Source organism: Anolis sagrei, chromosome 2 (genome assembly GCF_037176765.1).
Source record: "Anolis sagrei isolate rAnoSag1 chromosome 2, rAnoSag1.mat, whole genome shotgun sequence".
In the NCBI taxonomy this organism is placed as follows: domain Eukaryota; kingdom Metazoa; phylum Chordata; class Lepidosauria; order Squamata; family Dactyloidae; genus Anolis; species Anolis sagrei.
In genome coordinates, this window is record NC_090022.1 from 38,075,680 (window position 1) to 38,094,888 (window position 19,209).

General features: G+C 38.5%; 1 protein-coding gene across 2 annotated transcripts in view; it reads right to left on the bottom strand.

Moving 5' to 3' along the window:
* The window catches only part of FRMD4B (FERM domain containing 4B), a 260,670-nt gene that overhangs the window by 153,981 nt on the left and 87,480 nt on the right, over nt 1-19,209 (bottom strand). Inside the window, exon 1 of one of the 2 annotated variants that reach the window (XM_060766383.2) lies at nt 13,118-13,686. The exons of the other annotated variant lie outside the window; for it this stretch is intronic. Coding sequence (XP_060622366.2) covers nt 13,118-13,279 — 162 coding nt within the window. The 5' untranslated portion in view covers nt 13,280-13,686. Of the gene's footprint in view, nt 1-13,117; nt 13,687-19,209 lie in introns of those variants that run through there. 2 annotated transcript variants of the gene reach the window in all.

The following is a 19,209-nucleotide window of genomic DNA, read 5'->3' on the forward strand; positions in this document are numbered from 1 at the left end:
GTTCTAGCAAGGGAAATACAAACTAGAGTACTATTGTCCAAAAATTAATTTAAGTTAAAAAATATTTCATATGATGCAAAGCACAAGTCTTCATAGACTTGCTGGTTTACTTTGGTAGTATCAACAAAATAAGAGATTAGAAAGGAAAGATACATACATATATAAATACAAACTCCTACGTATACATATGTTCCTGTGTGTGTGTATGTGTGCATATATATATATACACACACATACTATACATACATATGCTTGTGTGTGTGAAAAAAATAAATTTAACCTTTTCTCAGAATGTCAACAACTACAGCAGATGTCAGCAGCTATAGAGAAACCATTGCTTTTTCTTTCTCTCACCTGACTACCTGAGTTCATGAATAAATATCCAAAGGTGATAGTCTCTGGTTCTCTTTGCTGAATGATCCATTTCTTTGTAGAGTGTACAAAAGTGGCTCTCCCCTTTTTTGGGTTCAGCTTTTGTCGGTTTGATTAAAATGTTCTGTCTAGGAATCTCTAGGTCCATAACTATGCTGGAGGACCTAGAGACTCCTAGAGAACTGCTCTCTCAGATAAAAAACCCAGTTGTTTTCTTTGTGCTCCCCCCCCCCACTTTTGTGGGAGTGCTGTGTACTTTACCCCTGCAAATGTGAGATGCTGACTGCATTGTACAGCTCCAGAAATTCCTATGTAAAGATATCTATATGCACTGTGTTGTATTGCATAATGTATTTCATTTATTTTTATATAATTTAAGTAATTCTGTATTTTCTGTATTAATGTAGTAAATGAAATTATGATTTCATTTTTTAGTGTGACCCCTGAGAAAGGCCAACTCTGATAGTGGCTCAAATGTGTTGGGGTTTTAAAGCAAATAAAGCAAGTGACCATCTATCAGCACATGGAGCTTGCTCTCCTGACTTGCTTTATAGTTACTAGAGCCCTACCACAACACTGTTCAAAATTGGCAAAATCTTCCCCCATCACATTTGAGTACAGTAGTCTACCTTAAGAGATACAATCTATATACAGGCAGTATGTAGGTTCTGTAGGTTTGTTCTTAAGTAGAATTTGTAGGTAAGTCAGAACAGGTAGATTTATTTGGATAGCATAGGGAAGGCTTAATACCCCGTAGTTTTGTTTTGTAGTCTGGGCCCTGATTCAGAAGATTTCATCACATTTTCTGTCCCTGTGAGGAATGGATTTTGAAAAAATTGCTTGTTGTGGAAACAAGAATTGGTGAGAAAACTTAAGTAGAGACACTTTTCCCCCCATGATAAATCTTTCAGGAATGATTTCCCTTCTGGAGGGTAAATTTCCCTCACTTCCTGTTATCTCACCCCTGTTCTTAACTAGAAGTCATTTATAAATTGAATGTTTGTAACTCAGGGACTGCTTGAGTTGCATGCAGTTCTGTCCTTCAGCTGTCTTTGCTGACATCTTCTGCATTTGTTCACTTGAGCAGCCAGTGTGCTCTGCTTAAAGGCAAGGCTGGGCTCTCACTTGAGAGACATGAAAGGAGGTGAGCTAGAAACTATCACTAAGGTTGACTTTCTGCAGATGTAAGTCAGAAAGCAGGCCATTTGCTGCCAATTCATCTGTACTGTGATTGTCACCAAAAGGGACAGAGTGCCAGCCAAGCATACAAAGGGCATAGCAAAATGTTGACATGAAATATCCACCTCCTCACCTTTCTCCACCAGCCTTCAAATGAATTGGTTTGACAATCAGTCTGCTCTTTGATTGCTAATGCTACAAAACAGTTGACAATTATGGTAGTTTGCATGCGTCTGAGAAAATAAATCACTAGCTGTATAGAGACATAGAAATGACCTTGACACAAAACATTTAGAGGAGGTAAAGTTCATCAGGATCAAATTGATGTGGGACCCTAATGGATCCCATATCATATTATCTCTGAACTTCTGGGCTGAAATAATGTGTAAGCATCACTAAAATTATCTTAGAACCAATAACACGTTATTTATTTATCTATCTATTTTAAAAGGATTAAGACAGTGATGTGCAATGGTTTGAATTGGTTCAGCTTCTCTAGGCCACATTAAAAGAAGAATAATTGTCTTGGGACACACACCACCATAAACCTGAAGTCAAACATGCATACGAATAATTAAAGTATATGATGCGCAGTGGCATTATGCCTAGTATAGAATACACACATGAATTGTTTTTCATAATTTGTTTTACCTGAGTACTCTTGCTCTTAATTTAATTAATAAATTTTAACATTTTTTTATTTCTTCTGTTTGCAATTATAACGGGAATTATGATTAATAATCCGATATTTGTGGATGTAACATACTCTGATTATTCCATTCCATACCATTATCATCTACAAAGTTCACGCTTGAGAACTGCGCAATTGAGTTACAAAAAAAAATAATAATCTCAAAATCTTTTAAATAAGTTTAGGATTTTGCGTTGGACTGCCAGTTTGTGTTATAGCTGTCCTGGGCCACATGTGGCCCATAGGCTGCAAGATGGACAAGCCTAGCCTAAGACATAAGAAGATGTTTTGCACTCTACCTTTTCAGACTATGTGTCCATTTAGAGAAAAACTATCTACTCAGAGTTGCAGCAGCTATCCAGGGTCTCTGGTAAAAGTTTTTCCCACCAACATCTAACTGAAATTTTTAACTAGAGATGAAAAGACAGAACCTGGAAATTTCTGCACCATCACTGGGCCAGGTTCTCAGTGGCAGCTCCCATGTCAGTAGAGGTAATGAATTTGTTCTAGACCAGTGGTTCTCAACCTGTGGTCCCCAGGTGTTTTGGCCTACAATTCCCAGAAATCCTAGCCAGTTTACCAACTGTTAGGTTTTCTGGAAGTTGAAGGCCAAACTATCTGGGGACCCACAAGTTAAGAACCACTGCTCTAGGCTTTTCATTGAACTTTAAAGGAACTCTCCAAAGTGCTGAACTCATGCATGGATAGGGTCCAGGATCCTCAGTGTTTGAACTAAAATCTAGAATAGATTCATTACATCACTGGAATGGCAACTACCTGCTGTCAATACAAATTTTAAGTTATGGGGAGGCTCAATGCACATCCAAGAGGTTTTTCATCTGCACAGGTAGGCCTAATGTAAAAAAAAATGGAAGGGGTATGGCTTTAGTGTAGAAGATATTGAATGGGTCCAGTGAGTAAGATTTCATTTTCTCTTCAATTGCTAATGTCTGAATATTGGGCAAGAGAAAATATAGATTAATGGTAGATTGATATGGTTTGCTAAGCAGACAGAACCACAGCCCATGTATTTAGTCCCACAAATGATAGAATTGTATAAAGTGGAAGGAACTGCAAGGGCTGCAGGGAAACACAATTAAAACACTCATGAAAGATGACTGTTCAATCTCTTTTCAGAGACCATTGAAGGTGGAGGGTTAGGAGGCACATTCTGCTGTTGAATAGCTCTTCTACTCAATGGGTTTTTCCAAGTGTTTTGATGGAATTTCTTTTCTTGCATCCATCAGTACCTGTTCTCATCTCAGGAGCAGGAGAAAACATGCTCGTTCTATTTTCTATATGCAATTCCTTCAGACATTTAGAGTGGTTTGAGTGCTGGACTATGACTCAGGACCAGGGTTTGATTCTCCACTTGGCTATGGAAACCCACTGAGTAATCTTGAGCGAGTCCTATACTTTCAACCTCAGAGTGCGTACTCTTAGGGTCACCATATGGCAGAACTGACTCAGAGGCACACAACAACATCGAATCATAACACCTCTCAGACTTCTCTAGTCCAAGCAAACACACTCAATTCTTCACAGTTTAATTTTCCGTCTCTAGTCATGCTCCAGCTCATTTTTTTCATTTATATTTATATTTGTACTTTTTCATATTTTGTTCCAGGGACTAACACTGGCAGCTTTGTAACATGTGTATTCCTTGTTGCAATCGTCTTTGGGCCAGAGATCCTAGGAATTTCTGAGAACGCTCCCCCAGGAGAGAGTTATCTCCCCCTGGTCGAGCAACCAAATGATGAGCTAATGCTCTGGGAGGAGTTTTGCAATGCTGTTTGTTTTTCAACATCTCTTGAGCACAAATAACAGTCTTATCTGAGAAATAAAACTTTTCCTTAAAAGAAGAATAAAGATACAAACAAGGAACTAAACCAAAATTTCTAATCTCTACAAAGCCATAGCTTTGAAGGGAAAGAGAAATGTGTATGAGGGAGCTGGTGTAGTTTTAAAAGATGATTTAGCCTAGCACTGACTGCATTATCCTCTTTACGATCAACAAGAATTGCCTGTTGCCATCTGCACAGGAGATCAGGGGATCTGCTAATGACTAATTACGATGTGACAGTCTTTCCTGGCACAAACTGATATTGAGGATCAGCTCTATTCCATTATGTGGAAAACTGATGCAAAACTGTTTTGAATACTAAGCATTTTTGAAAAACAGAAGAAAACAGTATTTTTAATTAGATATTATAAAAGGAATCTGAAATTTGATTCAGATTGTGGTTGAACTAATGCAAGAACTGCCCCAAATGCTGAAGAATGTATGTGTGTGTGTATATATAGCTTCGAGTCACCTATACTCTGCCACCTGAAGTCCGTGCCTTGTGGGACTTATCAGCTTTCCGCAGGGCATATAAGACATATCTGTTTTGACAGGCCTTTAACTTCTAATATTGCTGTTTTTAAATTGTTTTAAATTGTTTTTAAATTGTGTTAGATTTTAGCCTGTTCTTGTAAGCCGCTCGAGCCCCAGGGGAGTGGCGGCATATAAGTTTGAATAATAAATAAATAAATAAATAAATATAGACTTATGGTCACCCCACTCATTTCACATAGTTTTATTAGGCAAGGAATACTCAGAGATGGATTTGCCAGTTCCTTCCTTTGACATAAGCCTGCATCATCTGGCATTCATTGAGAGTCTCCCATCCAAGTACTAACCAGAGCTGACTTTGCTGAGCTTCCAAGAACAGACAATATCTGATGTCTTTTGTACTTCACTTTTATTATTTCCCTGATAAATGTTAGTGCTTGAAATTAATATGTTACAAGTAACTGTGTTTATCTATATGGCATACTTTTTGAACCTATTAGGACATAACAATACTACTTTTGTAAACAATATAGTAACAGGCAATGTCGTTACTATTTTTCAAGCACATTTACCTACTATTCATTACTTTTGTGGGCTTGAATAGATTTAAAAGAAGTGAAAACAATGAGTAGAATAACAAGTTAATGAGTTCCTTGTCAAGGCAGCATTTTGTAACAAGTTATACACTCTCCAGGGTTTTAATACCTGTCTTTCTTGGATTCAATAATATTGTGATGAATTAAGATTTCCAGGAATGGACGTTTGCTTCACAGGGGCAAAAAGAACCTCCATTTTGTCAGTAGTTGTTATTAAGAGGACTGGTTATAAATAGAGGCCCCAGTGACAGATAAGTTTTGCCAAAGGGGGTACATCTGTTCTTAGTGAAAGCCAGAGAACTCAAGTAAATTTCTATTACAACAAAAACAAGCCACTGACTTATCCAGCTGATCCTCAAGCTCTGACCTAAGATAGGATAATCTACACATAAAGCCCCCACAACAAATTCTGATCTGACCTTTCTCTGAAAGTTTTCAAGGTATGCATTTCTACAAGCTAAACAGGCTGCATATGCCATTGTTGAGGTGCTCTTATGATTCGAAAATTCAGAATTCTAAAATCTGATATTCTTTACATATGTAGCTGAGATAGCGATATTTTTACTTTCTGACAATTCACATGTGTCAAACACAAACAAATCTAACCTGCCACATCATTTTATGAGGTCAACAAGGCTTTCAATGGCAAGACAACATTTATAAAGTCTTTGAATTACAAACGGCCATTTGAAGGCAACCATAAGACTGATGTGGCCCTTGGTGAAAATGAATTTGACATCCCCAAGATAGTTCCATGTACAGTATATCAGTGGTTCCCAACCTGTAGTCCGCAGCCTCACTGTTACTACATTGTTGCAACGAGAGCAACTGGTCTTGTGAAACCCTCTTATAGTGCCCGTTTATTAAATATGGTTTTCTGTGGGTGAGCAGATGACGACTACTGGATGTATCAGAAACTAGTGCTGATGTGATCTATCCAATGCAATTTTCTGAATCAACACCCCAAATAACAAAACCGAATCTAAAATTGACTGATTTGTACCTTTTTGGTACTAATGTTGGAGAGTGGCCCCTAGTCAAAGTGGTCCTTGGTCAAAAAAAGATTGGGAACCACTGATGTATATGGACTTTGTTTCATGCACAAAATTATTATTTCATTGTGTATAAAATTATCCTCAAGCACCAGGACTGTGGCACACCTGGCTGGGAGTCATCTGCATTATGATCACTACTGACCGAAAGGTCATGAGTTCGAAGCCAGGCCGGGTCAGAGTCAGCTTCCGACCATTGTGTAACTTGCTGTTGACCTTTGCAGCCCAAAAGACAGTTGCATCTGTCAAGTAGGAAATTTAGGTACCGCTTATGGGGGAGGCTAATTTAACAAATGTACGAAACCATAAAATATCCAGCAAGCAAGCAAAAGAATGAGGAACTACTCCATCAGTGTCACAAATGGACAGTGAAGCGACAGCTCCCCTGGTGGCCAGAATACCATCATGAAACTGGAATGTTAAATAGCCTCTGTGTGCCTGTCTATATATGTTGCGTGTCTATGCCATTGAATATTTGCCATGTATATGTACATTGTAATCTGCCCTGAGTCCCCTGTGGGGTGAGAAGGGCGGAATATAAATACAGAAAATAAATAAAATAAAATAAAATAAATGTGTATAAGGGGTATCAGAAACGTATATGAATGTCATGCTTAAGCTTGGATCCTGTCACTATATGAATTCCAAAATCTGAAAAAAAAAAATCCAAAACCAACCCTCCCTCACCACTCCAAATCATTTCAGATAAGGGATATTCAACCTGTACCAGCTTGGCTGTGCTTTAAGATCCTTTACAGAGACCACTGTATAAAATATGTTCTTTAGTATAGATACCTTAGCTAAACAAAAAGGAACCTCAACTTTGAAAAACCCTCTCCAAAAATGACGTAGGCAATAACCAAATATAATTTTGGTAACAAATAAAAATTTTATGGGGTTCCCTTGCCTCTGCTTTAAAAATTTCTATCTGACTCTTGTTTCTTCTATTTCTTGAAGTAATTATATTGTTTTACATTTACACTGGCATGATTAACTTTATTTCCAAAATCAAATTGGTAAAAGGTGAATTGGAAATAGTTTAAATAACTAAATAAATATTACAGAAGTAAAGGCTCAACCATTAGGAGGGAAGAAAAATGCCACAGGACTGTTGCAAACCATTTCAAATTTCTTAAATTATTCCACAAATCAACTGACCTCAAGAAGCATTATTTAAAATAAAACTGAAATCCACTGGAACCTGAATGCAAAGAATTATAGCAGCAGCGGTATGACTTACTAAGACAGATTTGCAACCCTCCCTAGAACAAAGATATTACTGTGTGGGAATGCTGGGTGTGAAACCACAATCCTTTAAGATTCATTGGTCCTTTTACCCAGTGCCTTGCTGTGATATTTCAAAATTAACAATTTCTCTCTCCCATCTGGAAAAAAAATTATAGGGACCATCCTCTTTTTGTGAAATATCCTTTTGGAAAATTAACTGAGGGTGGAGAGACAGAGGAAATGTTAACAGCGCAGCTGTCCAAGCTAACTAGATCTGAATTACAGGAAGCATAAATGGTCTATTTCCCTCTTCATTCTCCTATCACAAGATACAGTAGGTGTAGAGCAATATGAGAACACTGCCAAGTTTACCCACTGGACTTCAGTACTTTGCCAGCATTCTGTCCACTTGAACAAAAAAAACTTTCCTCACATCAAGGTGAACTTCCATTTCTATAATGCAACAGTCCATTTTCAAGAGATTTAAAGCAGCCTTCCTCAAATCTTGAACTGTTCAACAGTTTCCCTATTTTCTGTGGGATAACAGCATTCACTTGATTTATTGGGCAGATTGAAACAACAACAAAAAGCAATATTGTCATCATCATAAACAACAAAGCACTTTTTGCACAGATTACAAAAAGCTTAAAGAATACAATATAATACAAAAAGAATCAGTACAGGCATTTTTAAAAAATCACACAAATCTAAAATGGAGATAGATACTATATGTATTGTATACTTCTTTCATTTCTTCTCTGTGGAAAAGAAGTTCGCAATAGAAAATTGTTTTTAAATGTGTGTATTTTAGCTGAGGTAGAAGAAACTAAAAATAAAAAAGCAACTAAACAATGTCAACTATACTAGGACCATTTGGAAGGTGCATGCATAGAGATGGACTATACAAGCCTCCCATCTGCTGCCTTTTTAATTACTATTTATTTATACCCCGCTTTATCTCCCTTGAAGGGAACTCAAAGTGGCTTTTTACCGCTGTCTAGTTGTAGAGGATAGGAGACACTAGGGGTACAATGGGTCAAACCCTTGTGCTGGCAGGAATGCTGACCAACAGGTAAGTGGTTTGAATCCGGGGAGCAGGGTGAGCTCCCATCTGTCAGATCTAGCTTCTCATGCAGGGACATGACAGAAGCCTCCCACAGGATGGTAAAACATCTGGGCATCCCCAGGGCAACATCCTTGCAGATGGCCAATTCTCACACATCAGAAGTGACCTGCAATTTCTCAAGTCACTCCTGACATGAAAAAAAGTTGTAGAGAATGTATTCCAGTTTAGATGGATCTCTTTGTGCTTTAGAGTATGAGGAATCCCTATCGATATTCTCCATGAAAAGTCTCTCTCTTTTCATATATAGAGCTCAACAGGCATGATCATGGTGGGAAGCAGGGCTACTGCATTCATCCTCATACACCATTCTCCTGCAGTTACTTTTGCCACATTTTGAAAGTGGTTGAAACTGGAGGAGCCAATAACTCAAGGGGAATACAAACATCACTAAAATGTCTCAATGTTCCCAAAATAGAAGAATTCTCTACAGTATTATACAAGACAGGGTTGGCATCTGTTTGTGCCTTGAGGTATATGACCTTCTAAGCAAGAGGATAACATTCTTGGTGAGTTCTAATCTTCAGCGTTCATTTGGGAGTCTGGCCAAATCCGAATATTATTGGTGTTAGCATTTATTGACTGGCAAGGGAATCTGCTGGGGTTGCAAATACCCTCTGTGCCAAGTCTTCTATCAGCACCTTCCAATGCAGCTTTTGAGGACAGGCTACTATATTCTGTATGGAGTATATAAGAGAACATGAGAGAGAAGAATACTGATACTTCTAGAAAAATAAATAGTATCTACCATTACGGATGCAAGTATACTGGGACCTTAATTTAGGCTATATTCTGGGATCTTACAAATCTAAATGTCTGATACATTGAACACAAGAATGAGTGAGAGATATTACACAAAAGTATTATTAAAGAGAGTATCTTAAGAAAGTAATGGTGAAGTGCTGAAGTCATTTATAAGATAGTCAAATATAATGCATAGAATACAAGCTTTCTGCTAGTCATGGCTGGCAGGTTGCCAGTTAATTTTCCCAAAGTTATAAGCCATTCACTTTACCAAAAGGTCAGTCAAAGTCTGCAGCAGGGATGCAAAATGGATGTAAATTAATAGAGCTGTTCTAGGTATACTTCCTGTAGGAAAGGCCGAAGGAACCAACTTAATTAGTCAGCCCTAATGTTCACTGGAGTTAGGGGCACAAGAGCCCCGAAAAAGTAAAAAAACAGTGAATAAAAATTGCTATATTTTTAATCTGAGAGAACACTTCTCTATGTCAGGCCTCTTCAACATGTGGTGCCACAGTTGTTTTGGATTTCGGCTACCAGAATTCCTGACCATTGAACAAGCTGGCCAGGGCTTTTGGGGGTTGGAGACCCAAACACCTGAGGAGCTACGGTTTGAAGAGGCCTGCTCTAGGTCTGGACTATAGTTTGAAAAAACATGAACAAATTAGATATGCACACTGAACATATCTTATTTGTAGTGCAAAAGAAATATGAAAGAACAATACAATATTTAAAATGATAAACTTGCCAGTATTTCAATGTGAAGTGTGGACCTTTTTTGGCTGATGAGATTGTCAAGTTAATTAGGATTGCTGTTGTTGTCTGCCTTCAAGTCATTTCAGACTTAAGTGGACCTGTCTAAAGTTTAGAGCAGGTGGCAGGTAAATGACTTTGGAGGGCTGCATCTGGCCTGTGGGCCTTAGTTTGAGGACCCCTGCTCTGTGGTCACACTGGAGGACCTAGAGGTTCCTAGAGTAAACCTTTAATCAAATCAAGTTAAATCTGTAACCTGTACATGGCTAGTTCATGATTAGAAGGAATGCAGACAGGAATCAGCATGGCTACAGAAAATGTACCAGGACCTGAGTGTGCTCAGTAAGCTGACAGGTCAACAACTTGGAGAACAAATCAAACATATTGGGAAATTAGAAACAAAAAGAGAGCTCAACAACAGTGTCCAGCTATTTAAGCCATGGAAAAGACCAATCGAATAATTTATACAGAAAAATAGAACATTGTACACCCAATGATCCATTACATCAATAGCCATCATTGACTGCAACTGAGATGGCTACTTGTTCATCCGTTTTGAAAGTGAACTTTCGTATATGTCCCTTTCCTCAATGATGGTGATGAAAAAGAATATGCAAGGAGGTTAAAAGCATCTGACAAATTCTTCCTAACCTGAGCGGTACAATAGAGGAGTAAAAAAAGAGAGAGCAGGTATTGGCATTTTGTACTTGGCAAAGCAAGGAATCCACATTTAGGACACACAGGACAATAGGGAGTGGATGTAAGAACAACTTTCACTGTTATGCGATAGATTTTGTAGCAACTTAGAGACTAATTGAGAGAATGATGTTGGAAGCATAATGCCTCCAAGGCTTATGATAACATTGTTCTCTCAGTGACTTCATGTGCTCAGGTACAATACTTATACATCTGTCAGCTTTAACTTTTAACACATTGTACGTTAACTCTTAACACAAAAGTACTATCCCTTCTGAGTACAGTGACAAAAGGCAAGAGATTAAACCATACTGTGAGAACCTAAATGACCTCCTCTACTCTCTTCTCCATGGTTTTTTTAAAATACCTGGGCAGAAAAATGATGTAGATGACTAGGAGCAGCTGTCCCCTTGAGGTGGCATTCATGCTTCCCCCTCTCTGCATAATGATCCTCAACTTATCCATGGATCTGATCAAAATTCATAATTTTAGTCTCAAAATTTATTCCAAACCATGATTTATTCATGGTTGACAAATACCCGAGTTGATATGGTTGTCTGCAAGGGACTACAAGATTCCATTGCCTACTGATGTTGCAAACTAACATGGTTATGTCTTCCACTGTTGTTACAGTCATGGGCAGCCTTTTCCGCTACTTTGATGCTCTACTTCAGTTATACCACGATCATAAAAGTGCTTCCTGGTATCATCTTATGTTAAATCCCATTAATGAGACTTACTCCTAGATACATCAATGAGTCCTAAGAGATAAAGTGAGCTAAAAGTCCTTATTGTACCATTGAAAAGGCACATAGTCATAGAAAGAACACCAATAGCAGGCCCCCATGGTCGCACTGAATGGACTGCCAAAAGTGATCATACTAAGCCTATTTCCATCTTCAATAGTTCTATCATCCTCCTTTCATGGAGGCTGACCTTCTGAAGATAAGACATCATCCTAAGCATAACAACTACTCATCAATACAGTAAAGGAGGTTCTCATTACCAAAAAGTTAATTAGCAAATGAGGACAGCATATGAGACATAGGGCGAGACTAGTGCACTCTCCTTTCATGTTTATTCTGCTTAGTTCTTGAATGGTCAAGAGAAAAAAACTATTAATGAATAATATGGATCCTAGGCCCTTCTTTGAATGCTGTCATTGGACTGAGAAATCTTAAAACTTGTGTTTTGCTAAGGTACTATTGCCCACTTCCCTGAAGTTCTGCTGAGAATTCTGAGTGCACGGCCAAACTACAAATCCCAAGATTCTGTTGGATTGAGACATGGCAGTGAAGAGAGTATCCAACTGCTGTAACAGGAAGTGCTGATACTCTCTGGAATTCAAATACATTAAAAACTTCCATAAAGTAAAAGAATATCACAGTGCATATCCATTATTGATTATACATCAGAGTACAGCAAGCTCAGGAGGACTTTCTTTACTACCATCCATTCATTCCAACATCACGACAAGTACACACAATGGTAGTTTAAATATTGCACCACAATTATCCATATCTCCTGAGGCATGCAACAACTCTATGTGGAATTTACAATCAGGAAGAGCCAGAAATCTATAACTGTCTTTAAAGCAAAAAAAAAAAAAGTCAACTTTCATGAAATTTCTAGCACAAAAACCATCACATGGCAATGCACTTTAACTATGTGGCTTTAAAAATAAGTTTGTTAAATTTCTGCCATTTGTCTGAAAAAATGTTACAAAAGGATAAAAGGATGGAGAAGGCATTAGCAGGACTATTTCAGATATTCTCTATTTATCCATCTCCTGTTTCAGCCATTACACAAATCAGAAGTGTATGGGACACAGTAAAGTAATTTATCGTCAGGAGAATAGAGATGCAAGAAAAAAAAACTATGAATATAGCAAGTTTCTGTCCTCTTCACAGCTCTTCATACTCCATCTGTTTACTTGTTAGATACGAAATTAACCCCATTTGATTAAAAGGCAAGCAGTGGCAGTGGAGAATTCTCTTTGAAAGACATCAGCATGGAAAAGGACAATCGATCCCAATTAACAGTTTCCAGCAACATTGGTGGGCATTTTGCCCGAGAAAAATTTCTGTACAGCACAGACTATAAAAAAGCACATGTGTCAAAATGATTAAAGTTGTACGAAACAGACTTCATAATGAACCTCTCATTAGGTATTTATGGAATCATAAATCCAAAGACTACATTATATCTGGTACAGAAATAACTTGTGTCTAAGAACCTTATATTTCATTCAAGAACATCCCACAGGTGCACACATCAGGCTGAGTTACAGACGAACTTTTCCTCCACTTCCCTCCTTCCTCAAACAGCCCACAGAAGTTTTTGTTTTGTTACCTGATACATGTCCCTTATCCCACACCAGGCTCTCAGTGCTTGGTGGCATCCCCTCAGTCTTTCTGTGTACCACCTCCTCAGCGTGGAGATGGTCACGTTCCAAACAAAGCGGCTCCCATTGAAAAGGAAATCTTCCACTCCACACATGAACACCGAAGCCATGATGTGCTCTTTCAGAGCTCCAGCCTGACAAGGCGCACACTTTGCCCTGCCTCCAGCTTGTCAGTCCTTTTTTTTTTTTAAAGTAAAATAAAATCAACAACACAGGCGTGTGTGCTGTAGCAGACTCATTTCCTATTTCATGGAAAAGGGTAGCAGGGGTGCCGCGTGTGCAAGAGGCCAGGGTCAAGCCTGACACAAACTCCTCTTTCACTCTTCTCTTCCCTGGGCAGACTCCCAGACATGCCTTGGCGTTGCTTGAAGTCCGGCCAACGGCTGCAGTGGCTCGAAGCACACACAGCAGCCTTGTGTCCTTCTTAACAGCTTATATAAATCTCCGTTAAGCTTCGGTTGCTACCACTATGGATTCTAATTAAACGTTTAACCCATTTCTGTGGTGTGCACGCCTCTCACGAGGACCTCATATGAATCGCTGGGGCTGGGAGGCAGTGAAGGCGGAGGAGAGGAAGGAAAAGAGAGAGAGAGCACAAACAATTCCTCTCAAGTAATTCAATACTCTGCTTCTTCCAATACACACTGTCTCTGTGCCACATTCAAAGGCACAAGGTATGAATATACAAAACTACCTCCAGCATCTCCTTGTTAGTTCCCAAAGAAATAAAACTCTTATCGCTTCGACTTGGATCTTAAGCAAAGGCACTAGAAACTGCATTCAGCTTTGAAATCATACAAAAATAACAACCACCCTGTCATCTTTTTCAGCTTCTGTTCCCAGAAAACAAAAGAACAATCCCCCAGGTAATATGCCACTGAATGTTTCCCACCAGTCTTGTGTTTCTGTTATTATACAACACAGGGGAGAAGAATGTTGTCTTGCTAGCTAAAAGAGACCATAGTTTTAATTCTCCACTAAACTAACAGTAATCCTATTAACGCAGCACACACAGCAGGAGGAAAACAGAGGAGACTCACACAGGCTGAGTCTTTCACCATGTGGACCACAGTAAATAAACACTCAGTGAAATAATAGCCCACAAGAGAATCCCAGGCTTGCCTCCGTTGGGCTAAAATTAGCCTGACAAAGTCCAGTCCTTCTGAGAATTAAACCGTTAATGCCTGAAAACAGTACCTCTTCGTTTTTATGGACAATTTGCTGGCAGGGTTTGAAAAACAACCTGCTCTTTTGAAAAAGAGCTCTCCTGTGTGATTTGTCTATGCCAAAGTTTTATTAAATTGGTGAAATACTGTAGGCCAGTGGTTCCCAACCTGTGGTCTGTAAGAAATAAAATATGGCCCACAGCCTCACTGTTACTACACTGTTGCAAGAGCGACTTCCTAGTGGCCCTGCGCCTCTGGTGAAGAAGTGACAGAAAGCCACTAGGGACAGTTTCTTGGGTTTCACACTTTGCTTTTTGTATTTTTTTCAACATCAGCCCCCTCCCCTTCTTTTTTTACACAAGCATTAACAAAATCCATGGATAATAACACAGCCCAACTTATATATATAGTCTTCGTTTTTAGGTCTGTTCCTAGGGTTATTTGGGGAGCTGATTCAGAAAATTGCATTGGACAGAGCACATCAGATCTAGATTGTTAAATATGGTTTTCTGTGGGTGAGCAGATGCAACTACTGGATGGCATATGTTCTTTATCAGAAACTTGAGCTGATGAGGTCTATCCAATGCAGTTTTCTGAATCAGCACACCAAATAACCAAACCGAATCTAAAGTTGACCAAAAACTGATTTGTAACCCTTTGGGTACTAATGTTGGAGAGTGGTCCCTAGTCAAGTGCTCCTTGTTTAAAAAAAAGGTTGGGAATCACTGCTCTACACAGTTTGAGCAGACAAACTAAAGGAGTCTTCCACGAAAATAAAAGGGAAAGCTATGGAAGACAATCTTAGTGCCAAAATATGAGTGGGTGATAGATAGGGTTGGCAGATCATTAATGTTTGTATCAAAGTGGGAATGTCAACACATATTATTATATGGAAAGGAATTGTCTCCATTTTGAATCTGACAACCAGAATAATTGTACATTTTTTGTTTTATTTGTCTAGTGCTACTTGACACAAGCTTCTGACCTGATCAAGCTTCTGACCTGACCTGTATATTACAAAATACATTATATTTTGTAATATAATGTATTGCTTATATTTCTTCATTTGCACATGCACAAATAACCTGTTTATATGGAACAGGAAAGGTGGATATATACAAAACAGAGACCAGGTTTAAATAGAGATCTACAGGATCTCACACTTGCAGCCAAGATATTGAGCCAGAATAGCCTTTAACAGGCGATGTAAGGTATTGGAAAGAAGAACAAATTTGTCTGAATTGTTTTTATTGTTGTAGATATTTTTATTGGCAAGAATGGAGAGGGATGACACCTTATTGTCTCATGTGGCAAAATAACTTGTCTGTTGTTAAGCGTTATTTATTTATTTTGTTGTTGTTCATTCATTCAGTCGTCTCCGACTCTTCGTGACCTCATGGACCAGCCCACGCCAGAGCTCCCTGTCAGCCGTTACCACCCCCAGCTCCCTCAAGGTCAGTCCAGTCACTTCAAGGATGCCATCCATCCATCTTGCCCTTGGTCGGCCCCTCTTCCTTTTGCCTTCCACTTTCCCCAGCATAATTGTCTTCTCTAGGCTTTCCTGTCTCCTCATGATGTGGCCAAAGTACTTCAACTTTGTCTCTAGTATCTTTCCCTCCAGTGAGCAGTTGGGCTTTATTTCCTGGAGGATGGACTGGTTGGATCTTCTCGCAGTCCAAGGCACTCTCAGCACTTTCCTCCAACACCACAGCTCAAAAGCATCGATCTTCCTTCGCTCAGCCTTCCCTATTTATGACATTTAAATGCCGTCCTTCTCACCCCGAAGGGGACTCAGAGCAGCTTACAAGGTATATATTATATACAATATACATATATATATTATATTTAGAATAGTCATAATACATATATTATATTATTAGCATAGTACAATATCAGCACTAAACATAGCTATATTGCACCATACCACTATATCGTAATATTATTAGTAATATTACATGTTATATAAATATATAATTATAATATCATATTATTATATTGCATTACATTATAATATTATAAATATTATATGTATATACAATAGATTATATTATTAGAATAGCACAGGAGACAAGGTAAAACTGTCCCCTGGCCTCCCCTGTCTTCACTCTGGCCCAGAGTGACAGTTGGTGCTGGGGAGAAGGGTCTCCAGCTGATGGCATATCCAGGAGACATCAGAAGGGGGTGCTCTCTCTTGCTCCAATACAGAAAGTAAAATATCTTAGGTCATCTTGGCTCTCATGGTTCTAATGACATGTATTCAATGTGACATGAATATTCACAAATCTTGGTATACATGGAGGATCCTGGAACCAAACCTCAGTAGACAGATACTTGAGGCTCATTGTAGAGCATCACTGGGAGACTTCATTGTTGTGCACTTTCAGGTTTAACCCTAAGGCAACTCTATCACATGGTTTTCTTGGCAAGATCTATTTAAAAAAAAGATTGGCGATTACCATTCTCTGAGGCTGAGTGTGTATGACTTGACAAGGTCACTCAGTGCATTTCCAGGGCTGAGTGAGGATTTGAACCCTGGTCTCCAGAGTCCCATACCAATGCTCAGATCATTAAACCATGCTGGAAGACATACTAATAACATCTTTTAAAAATGTGCTCATACTTCATCACTGGAAGAGATCTAATGTCTGCAAGTTGCAATGATTACAATATACTTATGAACCAGGAGTCAATGAACCCATCCTATGAACCCTCAAAGATTGTTTAAATTCAAGGACCATTGAAACTTTCACAAGATAAATGACAAAATGAGGATGCTTTACCAATGTTATTTTAAAGCTACAAAAACTTTCAGGGAAACAATCAATGCATTATGATAACAATCTCATGACTAGCAGAAGATGTATCATGCAGTTGTCAGGAATACCTCTAGTGAAAATCCATTAAAGTGAATCTACTTCTGGATTTACTATGGTGGCTCCTTGTCCATTCTAGAGCAGGAGATCCTACTGTGTCAAACTGGTTTTGAAAGGACTTTTAGGGAAGGTTGTTTGATACTTCCACTACTCACATACCAATCAGTACAAGCAAGAGTGTCGTTGCAATGATGAAAAGAGGTGGGATATCATAGAATCATAGAAGAGTTGAAAGAGACCTCAAGTTGGCTATTTCTTCAGTATTTTAAGTACTAGCTACCTTGAGTCCCTATATCAAGAAAAAGGTGGGATACATATTATGTAAGCAAGCAAACAAACAAGTAAGTAAATATTCAGTACTTGGTTCCAAGGGGTTTTGGAGTCAAGTGGTGGAAAATCATCTGTGTGCAAACCACAGCTTCCATAGTACATTGGCTCTCGTTTACTGAGCCATTCCTACAATTTTTCGGGTCACCCACTTTCCTAATGGTTAGGCTTAAAGGAAAACCTCCAAGACAGGCAATGCAGGAAACATCTGAAGGAATATATGGCAGATGCTATAATGGACCTACATCAGTGGGGATTTGGCTCTGTTATAAATGTCTCTAGTTCCATGTTAGTATCATCAGGGTTTTCAGAGTCTTTGTGATCTTGTAAGATGGAATAGCATTTTTTTTCAACAATCTAACACTTTAATTCTTATGTTCAAATTTCAACAGTTATTGTTTTCAACCATGTTCTTGGTTCTTGAATTTCAACAAGAGTAAAGAAGAACATCTGTGCGGTGATAGCAGGCCTTCTCAGAAACAAACAAACTAGTTGGGAGAACACACATTATGGCATCTGTGCATAACAGCCAAATCATTTTCTAGCTAAATTATAAATAAGACAAACAAGGGAAGTATAATTACAATCACTGCTTCTCCACCCCAAGCTCTTTTATTCAGGGGCCAACTCAGAACTATTTCAATTTAAAAAGGGAATGTAATTTCCACACTGATGTTCTTAATTTAAAAGCCAACCCTGGCTAATCTTAATACTTGGCAGTCATAGGCGCACAACTGGCTCAGCCTACACTAATGTAGGCAGCGTGGGTTCATTGAAGACCAGGAGCTCTACAGCTTGTGTGACTGGAAATGTAAATAGTGCCACACATGGGCAATCTTCTACATTTATAATATACACCATTCTGAATAAAGAAGTTATTATTGACTATTAATGTGGTTTATAAAGGTGGATCCCGATACTGTACAGGATTGTCCTTTCTTTTTTAATGGAGGTTTCCTGAGGTGTGATGATTGCTAATCTAACTACCAGGTGCAATAAAGCATGATCACATATGCCATCCTTTCCAAAGAACTAAGAATTTTAAAGTAAAAATGTAATGGTTGTAAGCCTGGTTAAATCAGTTTCATGATTTCAAAAGTAACAAATGCAGTTTTGTAGCTCAAACTTATGACTATTGTGTGTGTGTGTGTATCTCCTTGGGTTTATACATCGGCTCTTTGTTGTTGTTGTGTGCCTTTAAGTCATTTCACACTTATGATGAGCCCAAGTTGAACTTATCACAAGGTCTTCTTGGCAAGATTTGTTCAGAGGGAGTTGACTCTTGTTTTCCCCTGAGGCTGAGAGAGTGTGATCTCCACAAGGTCATTCAGGGAGTTTCCATGAATGAGAAGGGAGTTGAATCTTGTATCCAGAGTCGTAGTCTAACCCTCAAACCACATACCAGATTGGCTCTGACTGAACAACAGTTTCCAAATATAGTACAATAACTCTTTGTATGTTTTAGCTATATGTTCTCATATCTATAAACATCTGTTTTCATTTTCCTGGGCTGTAATGAGTCACAGGTCTGAGAAAAAGGAAAGCTGTCAATGAAGAAAATATATACTAAAACTAAATAAATAAGGAATTTAAGTTAAGTTTTCTTCCTGGACATTTATTATTATTATTATTATTATTATTATTAGAATAATAAAAACTCTATTTATATACCGC